Source organism: Meles meles, chromosome 7 (genome assembly GCF_922984935.1).
Source record: "Meles meles chromosome 7, mMelMel3.1 paternal haplotype, whole genome shotgun sequence".
Lineage (NCBI taxonomy): Eukaryota > Metazoa > Chordata > Mammalia > Carnivora > Mustelidae > Meles > Meles meles.
This window is the reverse complement of record NC_060072.1, coordinates 6,803,265-6,825,318: the sequence shown is the minus strand read 5'-3', so window position 1 is coordinate 6,825,318 and position 22,054 is coordinate 6,803,265. Positions and strand designations below refer to the sequence as shown.

General features: G+C 53.9%; 2 protein-coding genes and 1 long non-coding RNA gene across 3 annotated transcripts in view; 2 read left to right on the top strand and 1 right to left on the bottom strand.

Annotated features, from left to right (window-relative positions):
- The window catches only part of MEI1 (meiotic double-stranded break formation protein 1), a 76,227-nt gene extending 72,470 nt beyond the window's left edge, over positions 1-3,757 (top strand). The window contains exons 27-31 of the mRNA XM_046012678.1: positions 62-143; positions 606-712; positions 2,451-2,582; positions 2,773-2,882; positions 3,635-3,757. Of these exons, the coding sequence (XP_045868634.1) occupies positions 62-143; positions 606-712; positions 2,451-2,582; positions 2,773-2,882; positions 3,635-3,680 (477 nt within the window). The 3' untranslated portion in view covers positions 3,681-3,757. The remainder of the gene's footprint in view (positions 1-61; positions 144-605; positions 713-2,450; positions 2,583-2,772; positions 2,883-3,634) is intronic.
- LOC123946858 lies at positions 2,453-4,696 on the bottom strand. The gene is made up of 3 exons (XR_006819666.1): positions 4,448-4,696; positions 3,816-4,032; positions 2,453-2,576 (listed from the first exon to the last, which is right to left on the bottom strand). It is a non-coding gene; the product is annotated as an uncharacterized LOC123946858 (long non-coding RNA).
- Positions 4,697-4,876: 180 nt separating this feature from the next.
- CCDC134 (coiled-coil domain containing 134) lies at positions 4,877-20,366 on the top strand. Its single transcript, XM_046013313.1, has 7 exons — positions 4,877-5,010; positions 6,776-6,894; positions 7,752-7,873; positions 8,072-8,156; positions 10,151-10,332; positions 10,630-10,701; positions 17,931-20,366. Exons 2-7 carry the CDS (start codon positions 6,792-6,794, stop codon positions 18,054-18,056), a joined length of 690 nt encoding a protein of 229 aa, XP_045869269.1. The 5' UTR covers positions 4,877-5,010; positions 6,776-6,791; the 3' UTR covers positions 18,057-20,366.
- Positions 20,367-22,054: the final 1,688 nt, after the last annotated feature.

Below are 22,054 nucleotides of genomic sequence, written 5' to 3'. Positions count from 1 at the left end.
AAACTCACTGGTAGCAAAACCTGACACGAAGGGGTTTATTTGTTCGTTCGTTTGTTTGCAGAAGGACCCTCTGTTGTCCTATGCCTGTGTTGGCTGCCTGGAAGCCTTGCTTGACTACCTGCATGCCCGGAGCCCAGACATCGGTAGAAACCTTCCCCATTCTCTGATGTTCCCATACAGGTGGCCAGCCCCTGCCACCTTCCTGTCCCAGACTCCCAACCTCTGTTTTTTTGATACACACTCATTTTGTTTAATTCTTTCCATAACATGCAAGGTCATTACAATGTCCATTAGACAGATGAGGACACTGCAGTCCAGAGAGGTCAAGTAACCTGCCCAACCAAGGTCACAAAGTTCTGAAGTGGCACAGGCCTTCCTGTTGCCTGCTTCCCACAATAGTGGGATATGTGGTCTCCCTGAGCAGGCAGCCTAAGTGGCTAGAAGCCCAGGGAAGAAAGAAACTTCCAGTGGTCAATTGGTCCCAGGCCCTGCCGCTAGCTGAGCAGCCCCTTTTGGAGACAATAAAAGAAAGTCCTCTTCAGCAATGTTCCGAGACCTACAGAAAAGCAGCAGTAACAACCCAGGGTGACTGGTGTTTCCTGTAGCATCCCATGTGGTCTCCCAGCCCTGGAATCGGTTTTTGCTGTTTACGCTCCTGGATGCTGGAGAGAGTTCCTTCCTCAGACCTGAGATCTTGAGGTTCATGACCCTGGTAAGTGCAGAATGGATGGTTCTGTGGTGTGAAGGATGTTATGAGCTGTGTGGTCCTGAAGGGGCCAGGTAGAGGGGTAGAGAGCAGAGGGGCTGGGTGGGCCTTCACCGTCTATGAGGGCTGCTCAGAGAACTCCTCTAAACGCCCACATCTTCTCACCCCAAAAGACCCAGATACTCTTTCTTTTTTTTTTTTTTTTAAGATTTTTATTTATTTACTTGACAGCTATATATGGAGAGAGCACAAGTAGGCAGAGAGGCAGGGAGAGGGAGAAGCAGGCTCCCCGCTGAGCAGGGAACCCTACACAGGACCCAATCCCAGGACCCTGGGATCATGACCCCAGCCGAAGGCAGGCACCCCCCAGATACTCTTTCTAATTCATTTGCACGTGAAACATTGGCCAGGGCTTGTCTGCCACATCCAGATCCTGTGCTAGGGACCAAAGATGTCACCGAGCCAAATGCTCTGCCTTTTAAGGGTCCCCCAATCTAGAGAAGGAGATAGAAAAGGAAACTAATAGTTAAAACATGATGTCATGGGGCGCCTGGGTGGCTCAGTAGGTTAAAGCCTCTGCCTTCGGCTCAGTTCATGATCCCAGGGTCCTGGGATTGAGCCCCGCATCCAGCTCTCTGCTCTGCAGGGAGCCTGCCTCCCCCCGCCCCCCCCGCCGCCCTCTCTGCCTGCCTCTCTGCCTACTTGTGATCTCTGCCAAATAAGTAAAATCTTAAGAAAAAAACAACCCATGATGTTATTAGTGGCTCAGCAGAAGATATGCTAAGTGCCTGGCACACGGTGAGTGCCCACTGAATAAACAAAGCTGTGAGCCTGTGAACGGGAGTGAGGTGGATCAGTGAATAAGGCAGTGGTTGGTGTGGGAACACGGAGATGAGCACAGTTGCCCACTGAATAACGTGGGGGTTAGGGGTGCTGACCCCCTTACAGTTGGAAATCTGCGTATTAACTTTCGACTCCCCAAAACGTAACTACTAGTAGCCCACTGTTGACTGGAAGCCTTCCTGATAACATAAACTGTCAGTTAACACATATTTTGTGTGTTATGTGTACTAAATACTGATTTTTACAATAAAGGAAGCTAGTAAAAGAAAATATTACTAAGAAAATAGTAAAGAGAAAATACTTTTATAATACTGTATTGTATTTATCGAAAAAACTTGTGTCTAAGTGGACCTGTGCAGTTTACTCTGGCATTGTTCAAAGGTTGACTGTAATTGCTTCTGCCAGAGCCAGGAGGGAGAGGTGAGTAAGGATGCAGTAAGCACTCAATTAATGCCTCTGATGTTTTAACGAAATGGAAACATTCAGCAGGAAGGTAACATTTTAGCTGAGGTTTGAAGGATTAATAGGCAAAGAGGAGGAAAAGTGTTCCAGGCAGTGAAGTGAAATAGCAGGTAAATGAACACATGGTGGTGTGTTTGGGTAACCACACATAGTCCTTTTTGGCCATGCGTGTTTCGTGCAGGGCCAAGGAGTGAGGGGAAGGGTACTGAAGAGGTCAGCAGGGCCAACTCTCTCAGCGTTTCACAGTCTGCTTAGTTTACGACCCTCTCCTATGACACAACCCCACCTCTGCCCACCAACTCCGAGCTTCTGAAGGCAGGGTTCTCTGGGCTTCAGATCTGTGCCCCCGGCCCAGGGCCAGACACAGCAGGGGCACAGGAAATATCTGTGAAGGTGATACCAAATCCCCGTGCGTTTGGGGCTTCTCTCCCTGGCCCAGCTTGTGCGGTTCCAGAGCAGCAGTGTCCTCTCTCATGAGGAGGTGGGTCATGTTCTGCAAGCCGCGGCTCTGGCTGACCTCTCCACCCTGTCGAACGACACACGCCAGGCTCTGCGTGGCTTCTTCCTGCAGGTGGGTGGGAAGGGGATGCTGTGTAGCCACTGTAAGGCTAGACCCTCTATGCCGTCTTCTGTGTGGAGGATGGTGGGTCTGGCCCCAGCGGCTGAGGGGAGGACAGGAGTGCAGAGGGTGGAGGGTTGAGAGGGCCTGTGTGGAGCGGCTGCTGAGAAGGACTGTCTTCCCTGCCTTCTTCTCCCCCCAGGTCCAGAGCATGGGCCTCCTGGCTGATCACAGCACGGCCCAGACCCTGCAGGCCTCGCTAGAGGGCCTTCCCCTGAGTAGCTCCTCCCCCAAGCCACCCCTGGATATGCTGTATCCTTTCTTGCATCTGGGAGCCTTGGCCCGGGCAAGGTCACTCAGGCTGTGGGAGGCTGTGACATCATGCTTCAGAGGGGTGACGCTGTCTACAGCCCTGTCCTTGAAAGCATCTGCTTCAGTGAGAATAATAGTGATAGCAATGACAATGACTTATTCTTTTTTAAGTTCCTACCAAGGGCCACGCACATTACTCGCACTGTGTCTAATCCTCACCGAAGCTAGGGTGTTAACATAGATGTAACTTAGACCAGAGAGGTTAAATGATGTGCCCAGGATCACCCAGTAATAGCATCAGGATCTGACCCCCATTCGTCTGTCTCTAAAGCCACATTACCAAACTCAGGAAGGAGCCAGTCCGTCCCCAAGAGCTTTGGAGAAAGTTGCGCACATCCAGCAGATACAGGTGCTTCCCTCAGCCCAGTGAGGGGGTGATGTCCCTGAGAAAGCCTGAGGCTGTGGGCAGTGGCTAGAGGCCCTCTGGGGGTGGTTGGGGTGCCCCAGAGACACTTCCGTCTGGGTGCTCAATCTGGTGCTTCGTCCCCATCCCCACTGGCTACCTCCCTGGCTCTCCTTCCCCAGTGCCTGAAACAGTTCCCTGTTGAATAGCAACTAGCTACCCTGGTGTTTGGGTCCCAGCTTTAGAACCCAGCCCGCTCTTCCTAAGGGCACCTCTGAGCACTGGAAGTATGGTTCTCCCAAGGTTGGCGCCACTTTTCTGCTGTTTTCCTCTCATGTTTTGCTGCCAGTTGCCTGGGAGGGGTGGCTGTATCCCTGTCCCACATCAGAGACTGACCTTCGTAACTTGAACGCCCAGAAACAGAGAACTAAGACCTGGTGAAGAGAAAGAATTGTTGGGGAAATGGATGACATCTGTAGCCATTAACTCCATTGTTGAAATGGAGTCAGGAAATAAAATGATATACTCACATGTCTCTGTGGGCTCTCCAAAAACGTTTCCATCGAGACTTGTCTTGGCTCCCTGGAGCTGGTAACTCTGTCACTCAGATAGTGGACTGCTTCCGTGAGGAATGGATGGCCTCCTCAGGGACGGGGGGGGCCAAGATTTGTTCTGGTAACATGTAAGGAGCACCAGCCGGCTGCCTCAGTTGTACCCAGAAGAAAACCAGGCAGGCCATCCACGGGGCTGGAAGTGCAGAGAAAGGCCATGTGTGTGGTACCGGTGTGATCCAAGTGCTCTAAGAGGCACTTCACCTGCCCCCTCGCCTCACATGAAGGTGGAGAGGGGTGCAGTTTCCAGGCAAGGAAGTTGAGCAGGTCAAATCCTTCTGTGCCTCGCTGGCCCAGCCCCGCTGTTCCCTGGCTAGAGCAGGTTCCTTGTGTTTTTTTTCCGTGGGCCCTCCCCAGAGTTAGTATTTAATTACCACGTGTGCAGTTCTTTTAAGGTCTGCTCTCCACCCATGTGCCTGCTTCCTGTTCCCAACTCAGCCCCCCGCGCCTCTGGCTCCTTGTCCGCTTGCCGAGCCCCCTGTCCCCCCTCCCAGACCTGGGTGCCCGTAAGTGGGCAGCCCACCCAGCTCCTCGGGTTTGGCTGTACGGACCCTGCACAACACTGGTCTGAACTCCGTCCTAATGAACGGATAGGGAGGCCCCCGACGAACTAGGTTTAGAAGCTGGTGGACTGGAGAGGCGAGCAGGGGATGCACCAACTCCGCACTGCAGATGTCTTAAAAACAACAAACAGTGCTGGTGGTGACCCGCCAAACTGATTCTGTCAACTACAGTTTAAAAGATACTGTCAGCTTATGAAAAGTTTCGGTCAGGGCCCAGTCCGCTGACGCGCCCTTTGAGTCGGGCCCAGACCCCACGCAAGCTTAACTTCCACCAATCTGGACAGGGCGACAATCGCGCCCCGGTCACAAGGTGGGCGGGACAAGACTCGGGTTTGCCGCGCCGGGGTCCGGGCGGGGCGGGGCCGGAAGTGAGGTCGGCGGAGCGGCCGTCGCGGCCCGCGCTCATTGGCGGGGGCGCGCCCGGAGGTTCCTGCGCTGCTGCCGGCGCCTAGTGTGAGGTTCCGCGACTCTGCTGTTCGCCTCGTGGACCCCAGAGCCGGGCTGCGCACCGACGTCCTATCCGCACGCCTCTGTCCGCACTGACCTGCCTGGTAGGTGGGGCCGGGGGTCCAGGGAGGGCGGGCTCCTAGTGGGACTGGGGGGCAGGGACCAAGGGCCCCCGAACCTGCTGCTGGGGCTAGCGGATAAGATTCGCGGCCCCGAAGTTTTCTCGTCCGAAGGACTCGTTCTCTCCTCTGGGAGCCCCAAGGGCTCGGGTCGGCAAGCTGGGTCCGCGAGCCCGCGTAGCCGGCTCAGAGCCCGCTACCGCCATGTCCCCCTTACAGAATGGGTTCAGAGCCTCGTACCCAGCCGGGAAGAGCGCTGGGAACGCGCGGGGCGGGGAGCGGGATCGAGAGGCAGGGTCAGTGGGAGTACGGTAGAAGCAGCAGGATCCGCCTCCACGCGGTCTGCTTTTTCGGTTTCCCTTTCCCGCTTCTCTCCTGCTTCGGTCGTTACCGGCTGTCTGATAGCCCTGGCTTCAAGTTCTGTCCTAGCCCGCCTGGGTCGTTCTCTTGCGTCTAGAGCGTGACGTTGGAAGGCAGGTGGTCCTGGGCGAACTTGGACTACTCCTTCCCGTCCTGGAAGCTCCAGTTGTCTCATCCTCAGGCACCGGGATGGTTCTCTGAGTGACTTCTGCAGGCTCTGTCAATCACTGAGCGTCTTTCCGCTGGAGCAGGTGTCCTGCTAGTACGGTGGCAGCTTTGAGGTAGCCTTTGCTTATCTAGACTCTCATTAGCCCGGGAATAGCTGAGTGTCTTTGCACAATCACCTCACTTTTCTGTGCCTTGGTTTCCACATTGGTAAAATTGGGCAGCTGTCATCTGACCACTGTGTTTCATATTCCACCCCGTCAGCTCCCTTATCCTTTTGGGCTTGTTTTACAGGTTTATTGATTGTCCCTTTCCCCTACTGGGGACACAAGTACCGTGAATGCAGTGATTTTTGTTTGTCTTAGACACTGCTGTATTCCCAGGTCTCAAACAGTGCCTTGAATGTGGTACTTAAAAATTAATTAGGGAATAGTGCTTGAGTAGGAACAGGTGTCGCTTGTGGTGCCTGTGGTTCCAAAGTGAGTGAGTGGCAGGCAGCCTTCTTACCCAAGACTGTGTGCCCCCTCCTTTCCTGCCCCAAATTCCTTCTTCCATTCTTCTTCTTCTTTTTTTTTTAAAAGAATTTATTTTTAAGTAATCTCTACACCCTGTGTGAGGCTCGAACTTACAACTTCAAGATCAAGAGTTGCATGCCCACTGACAGAGCCAACCAGGTGGCCCCTTTCTGTTCTGCTGACAGAAGTCAGAGAGGGAGGGAAACTGAAAGTTTTCACATCTCTCCTGACTGCCTGGGCTTCTGTCACCAGACATCTTCCTGGGGTCCAGGATGGGGTATGTTGAAAGGGAATGATAATGACCAGACCCCTCTTCCCCAGGCACAATGCCTCACCCAGCCCTTTCTCCCTACTGTAGGTGGGTGTTTCACAGGTGAAAAAGCTGAGGCTCAGGCTGAGCAATTTGCCTCAGGGCCCACAGTCAGAGGCTGAGCCAGGGCTCCAGCCCAGAGCTCTAGACACCGACCCCTGTGCCCTAAGCGTTCCTATATTGCCAATATTATCTGTATATCCCTCCTACCATCCCACAGTGTTTATGGAGTGTCTGGTGGTCACAGGCCCCCAGGCTGAGACTAGTGCTTCAGGGCTTCCCGAAGCTGGGTTCTTGGTATCTGGAGGCCATGGCATGTCGGGAAGTTGCTATTCACCTGCACTCTTTCTTTTACAAAACCAAGCTCTGGATCTCACCTCTCTCTGGGTTACTTTCCTAGTCCTAGGATCTTGGATATGGATCTTCTTCAGTTCCTGGCCTTCCTCTTTGTCCTGCTGTTGTCTGGGACGGGAGTCACAGGCACCCTGAAGACCTCCCTGGACCCGAGCCTGGAGATCTGTATCCTTTGCCATGAGGTGGGGTTAATGATCTGTTTCTGAGGTTGTCTGTAAACAGTCTTTCTGGACCCACAAACGCTTGGATTTCAGGGCTGGAGCAGACCCAGTCTGTGGGAACAGAAGAAAAGGTGAGGTGTTCTAACCAACACTTGATCGAGTCAGTTCTCTTCTGAACCTCAGTTTCCCCGTATGTTGAATGGAAAAGGCAAGACATACTTCTTCTGAGGATTGTGTGTGTGCTTTGCATCTGGTGGGGGGAGACCCTAGGTGGAGACTTGGGCCCTGGCATCCTCAGCTGCCTGCTCGGGGCCAGACCTCAGGGACACAAAGAAGAGTCAGGACCAGTCAGTCCGTGGCTTTGAGGAACTCACAGAGCTCACGCTCTTCTCTTCAGCCAGCACTTTTATGAACCATGGTTGGGGAAGAGGGGCAGGGAGAACCATGGTGGTGTGGCTTTTGAACTGGGTCTTGAGAGTACAAACTCATGGAGGGGTGGGGGGCGGTGGCATCCCAGGTGAAGTGTACAGTGTAAGCAGAGAGGAGGTTCTGGAAATAGTGATTGGTTGCTGCAGGTGGCAGGAAGACCATGGGGAGGGTAGGGGGGAGCCAGGTCGTAAGGGTTGGGTTCAGGGTGTCGTAAGGGTTGGGTTCAGGGTGTCAGAATCTTACATGAAGTGGAGGCCTATGCCTCCCACCTTCCCTGGCGGTGCGGCGGGGGGGTGACGGGGGTGTCTCAGCCGTGGGCATCTCCAGCCCTTGCAGACACTTGCCGGTCGGGAATGGGGCCTCTGGACTGGGACCGCTGGATCGTCCAGGCAGGGGTATGGGTGCCAGGCCCCTTAACTTCATGCTGCTCAGACAAGAAGATGTTTGCGGTGAAACGGCGAGAACAGCTGTTGGCACTAAAAAACCTGGCACAGCTGAACGATGTCCACCAGCAGTACAAGATTCTCGACGTCATGCTCAAGGGGCTCTTTAAGGTGCGTGTGGGCGTGGGGCCGCTCCCGGCAGGCCCAGTCTTTGATCTGGGCACTGAAGGATGGGTAGGAGTTCGCTAAGGGCATGGTGTTCAGTGAAGGGGGACTACCTGCACAAAAGATTTGAAATAGGGTTTAAATAAATAGGGCCATCTGTGAAGGGCTCTGCAAAGCCACTCAGCCTGGGTGGGGTTCCCTCAGGTGCTGGAGGACTCGCGGACAGTGCTCATCGCTGCAGATGTGCTCCCAGATGGGCCCTTCCCCCAGGACGAGAAACTGAAGGATGGTATGGTCTTCCCAGTCTGACCCCTTCCCCCTCCCCACCACCTTGACCTTCTCTAGCTGCTCCTTCCCTCCTATTCTCATGCTTTTTTTCCTTTGGAAGTATCCGTTTAGACCACCTTCCAGGTGGTCCCCTTGGGTGTATGGATACTTAAACCATATTTCTCTGGTCATTTCTGGGCTTCAGAGCCAGTTACTGGATATATGCCTTTGTACTGTCCTGTGCTGGGGGCAAGGGAGACAGGGAGAAGCCTCTGCCTATGACCCCACCTCAGGGATTCTTGCCTTTTCTACCATCCTGACCCTTGCCGTAGCGAAGGCGAGGGTTGTTCCCGTTTATAGGAGAAAAAAACCTAAATTCTATTGAAGAGAATGGCCAGTGGGGGCAATTCAGAGTGCTCTTTACTACTGTTTGAAAGCCCCAACCCCCTTAAATCCTTTTTGAGACAGGATGGGAAGAATAGATAAGTAAAATAATGTCCTGTGTCCCTTCATCCCCTCTTCTAAGAATTGTTCTCCTGGGGTAATTCCCCCTCCCCCGCGTTAACCGGTCATATTCTAACAATAAAACTTGTTAGATTACACTGTCTGAGAGAGGATGGAAATAGCATTTATATATCAGATGGTGGGCACTTTACAAACACCATCTCGAGTCTCCGCTCTAACTCTGAGGAAGGTACTATTGCCCCCGTTTTCCAGATAAAAAGAGAACAAGGGGTTTGCTCTTGCAAACCTGTAAACCAAGCTAACTCCTGAGTTCTTTGAGGTTTAAGGCTGTCCTGAAACCCAGAGGTTTCTGTTCACCAGACTTGGACCCAGCCTGGCATATCTTTGGAGGAGCCTGCTTATCTCTCTGTGTGTCCTGGTGGATGCTGGTAGGAGCTGCCTGGGCCTTATCTGCAGGGATGGCTCAAACAGGGACTTCACCAGCAGGGCTGGGAGTGTTCTATTTCATGGTAGCCTAGGTGGGGGGGACATGATGCTTAGTCTGAACTTAGTCTGAACTGATCTGTTGACCAGAGGAAGGACATTAGAGGGAAAATTGGTGAAATTCAGATAAGGGCTAAGGATGAGTGTCGGTGTTAATTCCCTTGTTGAGATACCTGTGCAATGATTATGGAAGATGATGACGTTAGGGGAAGCCAAGTGAAGGAATTTCATGATGTATGATGGAAGTCTAAAGTTATTTTAATATAAATCTCAAGAGGCATTTGGAATAAAATAAAGGGGCGCCTGGGTGGCTCAGATGGTTAAGCCTCTGCCTTCGGCTCAGGTCATGATCTCAGGGTCCTGGGATCGATTCCCGCATCCGGCTCCCTGCTCCGTGGGGAGTCTGCTTCTCCTCCCTCTGCTTGTCCCCCGAGCTCGTTTGCAGGCACGCTCTGTCTCTCTCTCTCTCACTCAAATAAATTTAAAAAAAAAATCTTTTTAAAAAGTAAAAGTAATATAAAATTGGAAAGATTAAAAAAAAAGAGCAAAAAGCCCCTCACGTGTTCCCCGGTGATCCTAATAGACCTGCCCTTGACATGCAGTGCGGTTGTGCTAACACTGCGGCCTGGCTCTGGGTATTTGGAGGCCAAGCTGGGGAAGTCAGGCCCGGCCACGCCTCACGTGACACGTGGGTCTTCATGTGCAAATGGCACCCACCTCTCTGGTCCCCACAACACCTGAGATGCAGGGGAAAGAGCATGGCCCTTGGAGTCAGACCTGGGTTTGCAACCCAGCTTTGCCACTCACCCACCATCTAGCCTCAGTTTCCCGTCTGTACAGAGGGAAGAGCAGTCGCATCTTCCCGGAGGTAGTGTTGAGGATTCAGTGACCTGGTGGTCCCTGGTGGACATAAAGCCATTAGCGGGCACTGCACACGTGGTCAGCCCCTGCGGAGAGCGGGCACAGTTCCCTTCTCTGCTTCTTCGGTTCTCTGGGGGGTGGCTGGGGTGGCCAGGCAGGCCGGAGAAGAGTGTCTGCCCAGGCCACTCACCAGGATCCTCTCGCCAGCTTTCTCGCAAGTAGTGGAGAACACGGCCTTCTTCGGTGACGTGGTGCTGCGTTTCCCGAGGATTGTGCACCACTACTTTGACCACAATTCCAACTGGAACCTCCTCATCCGCTGGGGCATCAGCTTCTGCAACCAGTCGGGCGTGTTCGACCAGGGCCCCCACGCGCCCATCCTTAGCCTGGTAAGGACTGGCTGCGGCAGAGGAGGTGTGGGGGCCCTCTGCCTGGTGGTGTACCGTGAACCTCGCTTCTGCCTTCAGTGGGGCTCGAATGTCAGCCCCGGGTTGTGTTTTCTGTGATGAGCCTCAGGGCACCCTGAGATCCCGTCTCAAGGGGTTCTGTGCTGACCTGGGTCCCCAGGGGTCATCGTCTCTTCCACATCTGCCTAAGCCTTGGGCGTGGGTCCCACGGTGGAGGGAGTGGCCGTGGGTAAGGAGTCAGGAGAAGGCAGAGGATGACTAACTCTTCCTCATCCACAGATGGCCCAGGAGCTGGGGATCAGCGAGAAAGACTCTGACTTCCAGAACCCGTTTAAAGTAGACCGCCCAGAGGTAAGCTGCTAGAACCGATGGCCATGTCTACTCTGCCTCTGCGGGATCATGGGCAGCCAGGTCATGTAGGGGCTGGGGCACCTTGAATGGAGCATGAGGGCTTTCGACTTGGAGCCAGACATACTTGGGTCTGGATGCACGTCCCATCGCTTATTCCTTGGTGCCTTTGGGCAAGCCACTGCCCCTGTCCTAGCCTCAGGCTCCCTGTCTTTTCACGGGGTATGGGGCAGTCAGAGGCTGTGAGCACACCCATCCCTTTGTACACTAGGCATGCAACATCAAGTGGACACCAGGGAGGTCAGGCCATGTTTCTCCGCCCTTGAGCCTCTGAGGGGTGCAGGGTAGGGTGACAGATGGGGACACATAGCGTAGAGGGGAGGAGGGAATCAGAGGTGACAGGGCAGGGCAACAGAGGCAGGAAAGGCTGGAGGACTGGACTTGTCAAATCACAGGCTTTCCTCTGGTATAGGGAAGAGTGTCAAGGTCCATGAGGGTCTAGGCTTTAGCTGCTCCTGCTTCATGGATGGTGACAGGTCAGAGACATCAGAGTTCATTGCAGCAAAAGCAATATGTAGACTGTTGGCCTGGTCGTGTGGGTTCCCCTTGTTCCCCAAGTCACCTAGGGGTGACCCAGGGGCCCAGGCAGATACCGTGCATGTGGTGGGTTTGCATGAAGCCGAAGAATACCGAGTTTGGGATAGTCGCGGCCTTCAGAATGAATAGAAGCAGACCTGCTCTTTGGGGAAAGTCATCATGTCACCCTTCCAGGTTGTTCTCTGCAAGCCATCCTGACAGAAGGCCCAGACAGGGTGATCAGGGCTCTGGTTTCTTGGGGAACCCAGTGAGAATATGCAGGGCTGCGCAGGGCCGTGGTTGGTTGCCTCCCCCATAGTTCACCCCTCAGCCCTCTTGGCTTAACTTAAATTTCCGCATGAACGTGCGGTTCAGTTCTGATTGATCTGGTAGGTAGAGGCTAGTATCACGTATGTTCAGTTGGTCGCGTACTGCCATTTGATTAAGGCTGCCATCAGCGGGACGCTGAGCAGCGGGATGAAGCCAGCCTGGTTGATCTCATCCCCCCAGCGTCACAGACTCAGCCAGCTATGATAAGTTCTGTGCGGGCCAATAGGTCTTATCTTAGATCATCAGAATGTGGTCTGAGGCCAGTCAGTTACCCATTACCATCCACGCAAGAGTTTAGACTGACCTGCTGATCTTTGATGTTATTGTCATTAATTCCAGGGAGCAGTAGATGGACCCACAGCAGTCCTCGTCCCCAGTAAAGGGACATTCTTCTTTTCTTGATTTTAGAGTGTGTGCACACGCTTGTGCTCGTGGGCAGGGGGAGGGGTGGGCAGAGGGAGAGAGAGAGAATCTTTTTTTTTTTTTTTTTAAGATTTTATTTATTTATTTGACAGAGATCACAAGTAGGCAGAAAGGCAGCCAGAGAGAGGAAGAGAAGCAGGCTCCCTTCTGAGCAGAGCGCCCAATGCGGGGCTCGATCCCAGGACCCTGAGATCATGACCTGAGCCGAAGGCAGGATCTTAACCCACTGAGCCACCCAGGTGCCCCGAGAGAGAGAGAGCCTTGAGGAGGCTCCACGCCCAGCATGGAACCTGACATGGGGCTCCAGGCTCCATCTCGCAGCCCTGAGATCATGACCTGAGCCGAAATCGAGAGTTGGTTCCTTAACCGACTGAGCCACCCAAGCGCCCCAGTAAAGAGACATTTCATGGCCCACTGTCTCCCACACGTTACTACTTGATTTGAGTCATCATTATATTATTGGCCTGAGCCCTGAGGGCAACGTCCCTACGGAGCTGCAGCCTCAGTGGCCCTACTTGGTGTAATGGAAGGTCACTCAGGCGTCAGGAGAAGCAGACGCATTTGTATCTGTCGGATTAAGCAGGCCGTACTGCGGAGTGTGTCTGCACAGGGTCCCTTTGGGAGCTGCCTTTGATGGCATCAGGCGCCTTAGAGTAGTTCACTACTGACCATGTCCCTGTGAGTTCTCCTATCACAGGGTTGGGAGTGACACACCCAGCAGCTGGTTAGATGGTCGGCTGCAGCTGCCCCTCGGCTTGGGCAGCCCCTACAGTTGTTGGTCAGGTGGTGCTGGGTCTAAGAGACCAAGAGGAGTCATCGTTCCCTCCCCAGATGCTAAGATTGTTGCCACGAAATCAGGGTGTCACATCCCAGGACCTGTAATTCCACTTTTTCTCCAGTCATCCGCTACTCTCACCTGGACCTTTGTTTCATCCGGAAGGATCAGCTATGAATGGGACAAGGGCATTTTTACAAAACAATCAGAGACACATTGTGTCTTCCATCTTGGGCCACATGGGCCACCGTAGAGGGACTTGGAGGGAGCATACTCAACCAAGTGGTCGTTATCCTAATGATCTCAGGTCTGCCACCCCGACCAGCACCTCTAGGTCGTAAAGCCAGAAACACGGAGCCCCCTGCCCTGTGCCCCCGCCCACAGCGGCAGGTTTGCTGTCGCGTCCGCACGACCCAGTGCAACTGGGCAGCGGAGTCTCGCTCGGTGTTTTGGTTCTGGTTGGTCTCATCAGAGAGTGGGCCTTAGGATGGACATCAGACCAACTGAGCTGGACTGTTAAACCGCCCACCACAGTTTGTTTCCATGGTTTGTGGCCCCAGAGAGGAATGGTTGTCTTTGATCTGCCCGTCTGTTGTCTTCTTTTTTTTTTTTTTTTTAAGATTTTATTTATTTATTTGACAGACAGAGATCACAAGTAGACAGAGAGGCAGGCAGAGAGAGAGAGAGAGAGGGAAGCAGGCTCCCTGCTGAGCAGAGAGCCCGATGCAGGACTCGATCCCAGGACCCTGAGATCATGACCTGAGCCGAAGGCAGCGGCTTAACCCACTGAGCCACCCAGGTGCCCCGTCTGTTGTCTTCTAAGTGGCAGGCGGGACGACTAGGATGCTAATGACAGTCAGTAGAAATACAGTGTGCGTGGTGTTCAGAGTGTCATCTGAGCGAGGGTGATGGCTTCATATTCGGATCAATATCTGACCGGCCCTGGTGGCAGTTAGTCTTCCAACATCGTCACTGGGACTGGATGGCCAGTAGACACAGTGTCCGGGGTTCCCGAAAGCATCCCCAGGTTTGATGAGGACTGAGTGTGTGGTTGTGCTCACGGTTGTAATTTATTGCAGCGAAAGGATACAATGCAAAATCGGGAGAGGGAAAAGACTCATAGGGTGAAGTTTGAGGGAAACCAGGTGCCAACCTCCACGAGCCCTCTCCCAGTGGAGTCCCCCAGGAGCATACGTGTGACACGTGAGAAATTGTCAGGGAGGCTCGTTAAAGACTCAGCTCGGGGTGCCTGGGTGGTGCAGTCGGTTAAACGTCTGTGTTTGGTTCAGGTCATGATTCCAGGGTCCTGGGATTGAGCCCAGTGTCGGGCTCCTTGCTCAGCAGGGAGCAAGGAGCTTCTCCCTCTCATTCTGCTGCTCCCCCTGCTTGTGCTCTCTCTCTTTCAAATAAATAAATAAAAATCTTTAAAGAAAAAATAAAAAAGACTCAGTGCCCAGAGTTTTTATTGGGAGCTGGTCACTTAAGCACCCTCTGCCCAGTGCATTCCAGAATTCCAGACTCCCAGGAGGAAAGCAGGTGTCAGCATAAACCACACTGTTTACAAAGTAGGCTCAGTGAGCCACTCATTAATTAGGGCGGTGGGAGCCTCCCCCGCCAAATCCAGGCTTCCAGACACCAGCCAAGATCCCACCTTAGGAGCAGTCCTTTCGAAGACTAGCAGTGACGTTGGCTATGTTAACTCTTCTGGACGGCACGATTAGCTCTCAATTTAGGTGAACGATCAGTGGGCCCAGCATGAGCATTTAGGGGAACCTCTGAGTCAAGGGCCCTCTTGAACCAGTGGCTTTGCTTCAGGGAGCGGAGTGGGAGATGGGGTTTCCCTACCAGGGTTGCTGCTATCCCCCCGTCACGTAACGTTCCTCGAGCTTGCCTGCTTCCGTGACAACCCTGATCAATGGCGGGTGTAAGAACAGTCAGGGCATACCCAGCAGGAATATGCAAGGACACTCAAGGTCATGGCAGATTGCCTTTCCCAGGGAGGGCCACCCACAGGGAAGCCTCATAGCTGTGACACCAGCTGTCCTTGCCCCCTGGGTCATGAATGCCTCTGGCACAGGAGGAGGGTGAGACCATGAACCAGAGAGAACGGGTTCTAGGATAGATGTCCTAGTGTGCTCTGCTTGGAAATAACCATAGCAGCAACATCTGTGCCTTACTTGTCATTGGCTGGGGACGGTCTCAAGCTTTGACTCCCTGTTCGGCCTCCAGTGTGGACCAGTCCCACCAACAGCAGCTCTCCGCATGCACTCGCCATGCCAGGGAGTACTGTGGAAGTCCTCGCCTGCTGCTCATGTACCCGTCACTGCAACAGCCCGGCTGCCCCTGCCCAGACAGGGCTGGCCCTCTCCCTGCTCTTCCTGTGCTCACGGTCTGTTGGGGAAGGCAGCAGGGAAACTGTCCTGAACTTGCGGGATCACCACACTAGGGGAGGAGGGAAACATGGTGAGCTGTGGAACCCCTACCAGGGAGCCTGACCCTGCCGCAGCAGGTGGGCGGTGGAGATAAATAAGACTCTGGGATAAATAAGACTTGAGGGATGGACCAGCCTGGGGAGGACCTTCCAGGCAGAGGGACTAGTTAGTTGCACAAAGGCTCAGAGGCCTAGCACATGCATTTATCATTCTGTGAGCATCTCCTAAATCCCAGCCACTAGAGAAGCCGACAAACCCTGCTCTCTTGGGACAGAGTCAATAAAAAACGTATCATATGGTAGGTGGTGGAAAAAAAAGCAGGGGAATGTGGGTAAGGATTCAGGGATAAGGTCTGTGAAGATATAATTGCTACTTCATGGGACTCAGACACAGAAGGCCTTACTGAAAAGACCTGAACAAGGTGAGGGAGCCAGCCGTGTGTCTGGGGGAAGAACATTCCAAGCCGAAAGACCAGCAAGTGCAAAGGTCCTAAGTTGGAAGCATATTTGGGGGAGGGGAGGATGTGAGAAGATAAGGTCAGAGTAGGCCAGATCACAAGACCCTTTGCGGGGTGGAGGGAGGGTCTTCTCAGGGGCTTTGGCATTTCCTCTGAGACACATGGAGAGTGGGGTAATGGGCTCTGAGTAATGCCCTTTAAGGGATCAGCCTGGCTGTGGTGTGGGGAGTAGTTTAGGGGACCAGGGTGGGAACAGGGACACTCATGAGGCTATTGTGCTTGTGCGTGTGGTGGTTTAAATCAGGGTAACAACAGTGAGGATGGTGAGATTCTGGTTGTTTAGAAGACAGAGCCGGTAAGATTTGCTAAGGAAGCAGATGCGGCATGAGGGACTCAGTAAGAAGGACTAGAAGGCTTCCGGCCTGCGCGCATCGAAGACTGGGGCTGCTGTTTTCTGAAATGGGCGGACTGCGGTGGGACCGGGTTGAGGCCTGGATTGGAGATCAGAACTTTGTTTCTGGACCTGGTGAGCATCTGAATGAAGATGTCAAGGAGGCGATTGGAAGTTCGACTCTAGATTGGCGGTTGAAGCTCGGGCTACAAACGCAAGTCATGCTGTGAAGGAAGGTACGGAGAGCCACGGCACAGGTCCTGTCCCATCATCCCAGGGCAGATAGAGCAGTGACCAGAGGGGTGAGGTCTGGGATGTGCTTGCAGGTAGAGGTGTGAGGACGGGGAGAAACCAGCAAAGAAGTCCCAGAATGACAGTCAGCGTGAGAGTAGCAACCCAGGAGAGGATCGTTTCCTGGAGACCCTGTGAGGAGAGCGTAGCAAAGAGGGAGTAAGCAGCTTGTAGAATCGCTGGGAGGCTGAGAAGCATGAGAGCATGAGGCCTAAGAACCGGCCCCTGGGTTTAGGACCATGGCCCGTAGCCATCAGAGATCCTAATACAAGCTGTTTTGGTGGAGTGGCCGGGACAAAGACCAGATTCGAGAGAATGAGAGGCAAGGAGGTGGGCACAGCAAAAAAGAAAGAAGGGCTTTCTTTTCAAGGGGAGCAGACCAGTGGGAGAGGAGCTGGAGGGCGTGTGGATTCCAGGAGAAGTTTACATCTGGTGGGAGAGACCAGGCGTGTTGATGGGGACAGCGCGTTAGCCGGGGAGAGTTGATGGTGCAGGGCCAGGAGGAAGTCAGGCAGGGGAGAGGATCTGGGACCCGGGGGAAGGGTCAGCCTTGCCTCCAAGAGCAGCGTGGGCACAGAAGCAGCTGGGTTGGTGGGTGTGGAGGTGGGAGCTCGTGGACGTGGTCTGGTCAGTGCCTCTGTCCTCTGGCGATGGGGCTAGCGATAGGAGAGATGGAGGGAAGTAGATGAGTTTGAGAGAAACTTAGGTACAATGAGCTGGGCCTTGGCCAAAGACTCTGTGCGGAGGGAGAGAGGTGGGGGTGTAGAGCCCTGCTGTGCGCGAGGACAGGGACACTGGAAGAGGACTGGGTTTTGGGGAGATGGAGTCATGGCAACCTGGGGCACATCGGGGACATCCTAGCGGCCTTTAGATACGGAGATGCCGGTTTGAGTGGTAACTAACACACCTAACAGAAGCCAGGGCTTCAGACGAGCGGGTCTGCGGAGAGCAGAGTGCCTCCACTGAAGTCCTCCTCCTGCCCTGGCTCGCCCTGGGTTCCTCTCTCCTTGCCGGGACCACCATCCATGCACCCCGGGAGCCGTGAGCCTGGGCACTACCATCTTCTTTTCCACCCCCTTTCCAGGCTCTGCCAATGTGACGTCTGGCGCGCTGCTTCCTGTGTCTGTACCCCCATTGCCTGGGCTTCTCTGCAGCTTGTGCCCCAGCAGTGGGACGTCTGTGGCCTCCTGCTCTCGCCGGCTGCCTTCCCTGCTTCAGGGGCGTGGCGGGGGAGAGGGTGTCTGTGGTTGTCTGGGGCACTCAGCTCCCTCACCCCGACAGGAGGAGCCCCATGTAGGTTCACACCTCAGCACCTGCCCTCTGCCTGGAACATCCTTTTCTTCCCCCACCCTGTCTGCTTGGGGAGCTCCTGGTTATGTTTCGAGACCCTCTGAGCAGCTTTCCCCAGGCTCATTGAACTGTCGCCTTGTCTGCGGGCTCCCTGAGGGTAGAGCGTGTGTTTAGGCCATCTTCCTGCTGCCACAAGCCCATGGCACCCTGGCTCAGCGCAAAGCCTTCGCTGCTGGTAGACTAAACCAGACTGCTTTGTTCTCTCAGTTCATTTCTAGCACCGACCCTTTCCAGAAGGCCCTGAGGGAGGAGGAGAAACGCAGGAAGAAAGAGGAGAAGCGGAAAGAGATCCGAAAGGGCCCGCGGATCTCAAGATCCCAGTCGGAGTTATAGCTGGGAGCAGCCCAGGGCTCAGGAGGAGGCCAGTCCGGAGGAAGAGACAGAGGCATCGATTGGTGGTGAGAGCTGGCCCGTGTGAACGGGGAGGTGGCGTTTGCTCAGCCCCCCTGGAGCCGGCTCTGCGCCCTAACAGAAGTGACTGGGCCACAGAGGGCTAGATTTCCTTCCAGGGGCCTCCCTGGAGAGGGTGTCAGGGGGATCTTCAGAGGATGCCATGCTGCAGCTCAAACCATCTCGAGATGCCGAGGGAGGCTGGAAGGATCCCGGGCTGGACTCTCCCTTTGGGTCAGGACCACTGGCCAGCTGGCTGCCGCCCTTCATGAGGAGGCAGCAGCGGGGCTCTGAGCCACTTGTAGAAGTGCCGTGCCTGCCGGTCCCACCGTGGCACTGAGCTGCCGGGCACAGGTCCCAGCCCCTGCAAAGACACAGTAAAAGCCAGCAAGTCCTCTGGGCTAACGGAGGCTGGTTTGGGCCGCAGGGAGCTGGGAACCCTTTCATGGGGCAGAGGCCTGGCAAAACAGTGAAGCAGGGACTTGGCTTAGGTCTCCTCTACCCTTCAAAGAACTGTCCTTCGTGAAGAACCGTCCCAGGGTTTAGCCAGGGACCTTAGAGCAATATGATCCCTGTCATCAGATATTGGGGACAGTCCATGAACAGGTGCAGGGTAGAATCCATGTGTCGTCTCTGGCAACCCTAGGAGGCCCTTGGGCTGTGGGTGGGGGATGTCGGGGACAGGCTGTAGCTCTGCAGGAGGTTGTGCTTTGTCATGGCCAGGCTACCCCAGGCTGGATTGGTCAGAGGGCTCCCCATGGCAGAGACCAGGGGACACAGAGCAGGGAAATTAGGCCCTGAATGGGCAGCTACCCTTTAATCATGTCCCTCCCAGGCAGAGGAAGGAGAGGCTCTGGGGGGAATTCCAATTCAGTCTCTCTGACTTGCCAAGCTAGGTCGGCATCTTAAGAGGGGAGAGACACATCCCAGAACCCTCCAGCACCCCCACACTGACAGAGTCCAAGAGACGGAGTCTTGTCTCAGCCCCTCAGACTTGCTGAGTGACCCTGGCGCAGCCCTTCCCTGCGCTGTGGCTTCGTTGGCAAAATGAATTTGACAATGTCTGAACCCTCTGTCCTGCCCTAAACTGCTTCTCTGAGGCTGGGGCCCAGCTTCTCAGGGACAGATGTTCTCTGATGGTTTTTCTATCATCCTTTAGGTTTGCTGAGCATCTCTGTAGGCACAACAAAAGAGACGGCCCTATGTTAACCCTTCGTCACCTCTGTCCCATCTGGTGCCCCTATCCTTCTAGGCTCTCCATCTTGGTTAATTCCTCCCTCTCCATCCTCAGATGGGCCCAACTTTTCCCATCTGACACCTTCAAAGAAAGAAACGGAACCCACTCTGCTCTACCTTTCTCTTTCCCTTTGATGCCATTGTTGTGGTTACTAGTTCCGGAAACTCTGCCTCAAGACTTAACTGCAGGCAGAGCCTTCTCACTTCCTTGTCAGGAGGTGTAAAGTCCCCAGGGCACTTGTCCCTCTTCCTTGCACCAGGGTTGGGTCCTGTGGGCAATGTGCCATCAACCAGATGTACCAGCCCGCGTGGGAGTTGTGCTGGTGGAGGTGGAGGCCGCTGGGACCAGAGGGAGCAATGGGACAGGGGATGGGTTGGTTCTAGTGACCAGACTCGACTAACACCAGGGGTGCCCAGGGGTGGCAACAATGACATCTTTAGTGGTGTTTTCAGCCTGTTCTTGGATATTGTTCCTGTTTGCTGAGCTTCCGAGTCCAATCTGAGGCACCCCTGGAGGGTCTGGGAGCCCCCTATATCCTCAGAGGCAGGGTTTTTCAACAGCGGCACTATTTACATTTCGGGCCAGGTACTTTGTTGTGTATCTGAGGATGGGTGCTCTGTGTGTTGAAGGATATCAGCAGCATTCTGAGCTTCTGCCCACCAGATGCTAGTAGTAGTCTCCAGACATTACTAGATGACCCCACGGGCAAAATCTCCCTGGTCCACAGCCCTTGTCCCTCCCTATGCCAGCCCCTCATCTTCCTCTTGCTGTCCTGTCACTGCCCCCAGAGAGATGTTGTTGGAACCTCTTCGAGATGATCCTTCCAGGCTTCTGGGCTGCCATGCTGTCCTGGTTCTCTGTCCTCAGTCTGAGTCCGCTCTGTCTCTTCCTGATTCTTCCTCTTTCCTCACCTGCCCCTTAAATGGAGCTTTTTAATTTTTATTTTTTTAAGATTTTATTTATTTGTGAGAGAGCACAAGAGCATGAGCAGAGGGAGGGGCAGAGGAGAAGCAGACTCCCCGCTGATCAGGGACCCTGATGCAGGGATTCCATCCCAGGACCCCAGGATCATGACCAGAGCCAAAGGCAGACGCTAAACTGACTGAGCCATCTAGGTACCCCCAAAGCATTTTATTTTTTACGCTTAGTCTCTCCTCTCTGCTCTTTTCTTTTTTGGGAGCTGCATCCTCTGAGACCTCAAAGCTAATGGTACTTGCCCTCTCCCCACTGATAACACTCAGTCCTCATGTTTCAGCTTATCCAAAAGCAAACTTGTTTTCTATCCCCAAGCCTAATCTCTCTGTCAAACTGTGGGGTACACATTCTAATCCTGGAGGAAGTGACAACTACATCCTGAAAGATTGGGGGAGGTGGGAGAAAGTAACAGGCACTCGGAGCAGAGGCCGAAGGAGGGAGGCATCGAGGGCAGTAAGTGAGGAAGCATATTCAAAGTTTGCTTCTCCGCCCTGGAGTGATTGCCCCGCCTGTGGTGGATTTCTGCTTGTATGGTTGCCTGGTCTGTCCCTTTCCAGGTGAAGAACCCAGGTCCTGAGGAGTGACTTGTCTAAGGCTGCTCCGTCCCTGGGAGTCGGACTCTGTTCTCCCACCCAGGGCACGGTGCCAACTGGAAGTGATGTTGAGTGAGTTGGGACCCAGGGCCATTGGGAGAATACCAGTGTTTTTGCGGAGGGTGGGTGTGGTGTAGTCGTCTTTCTTCTGCAGTTTCTATAATTTTTTTTTAGAGCTTATTTATTTATTTATTTGACAGACAGAGATCACAGGCAGGCAGAGAGAGAGAGGGGAAGAGAAGCAGGCTCCCCACCAAGCAGAGAGCCCGACGCGGGGCTCGATCCCCGGACCCTGGGATCACAATCTGAGCCGAAGGCAGAGGCTTTAACCCACTGAGCCACCACCCAGGCGCCCCTCTTCTGCAGTTTCTGCTGAGCCTTCATTGGTGCTTCCTCTGACCATTTTATTAGCACCGCAGCCCCTGGGCAGGTTCAGAGAGGAGCTGTGGGGACGGCGCGGAGTGACAGGTGCTGTGCCCCCTCACCTGACCTCCTGCTGCTCTGTCAGCCCTCTGCAGCGGCTTACTGAGGCTCTGTGTTGGGAGAGCACTGGACCGAAGTGAGTTAGGGTACGGGAGCAGACAGTCACCTCTCAGTGTGGGGGGCCCCTGTGAGAGGCCCTGTCGAAGGTGGCAGGCCCAAGTCAGTGCTTGGTCCCAGAGCAGAGCAGCAGGGTCTGGTTTGCCATTTCAGGGTGAGACTAGTCTGTATAGTCTGCATGTGAACAGTGAAGAAACATTGTCCTTTTTCCCCCCAAAATAAGTCACTCTTTTTTCTTATGTTATACATGTTCATTATAAGAAGTAATTTAAACAGTACTGAAATAACAAGAAGAAATAAAATTCCCCCTAAACCCAACCACTCGGTAATCATGACGGACTCTCGGCTGTTGGACCTCTAGCCTTTTAGCCCTTCCTGTGAATACAGAGATCCCTGTGTCTTCAGTTACCGTAGCTCTCGTGTATGGGCACATTCTGTGTGCCGCAGCAGCTCCTCCTGCCTCAGGGCCTTTGTCCGTATCATCTGTTGCCCTGGCTACACCAGATGTGATTCTTTTTGGTTTTTTTTTCTTTTAAGATTTTATTTATTTATTTATTTATTTATTTATTTTTTTTAAGATTTTATTTATTTGACAG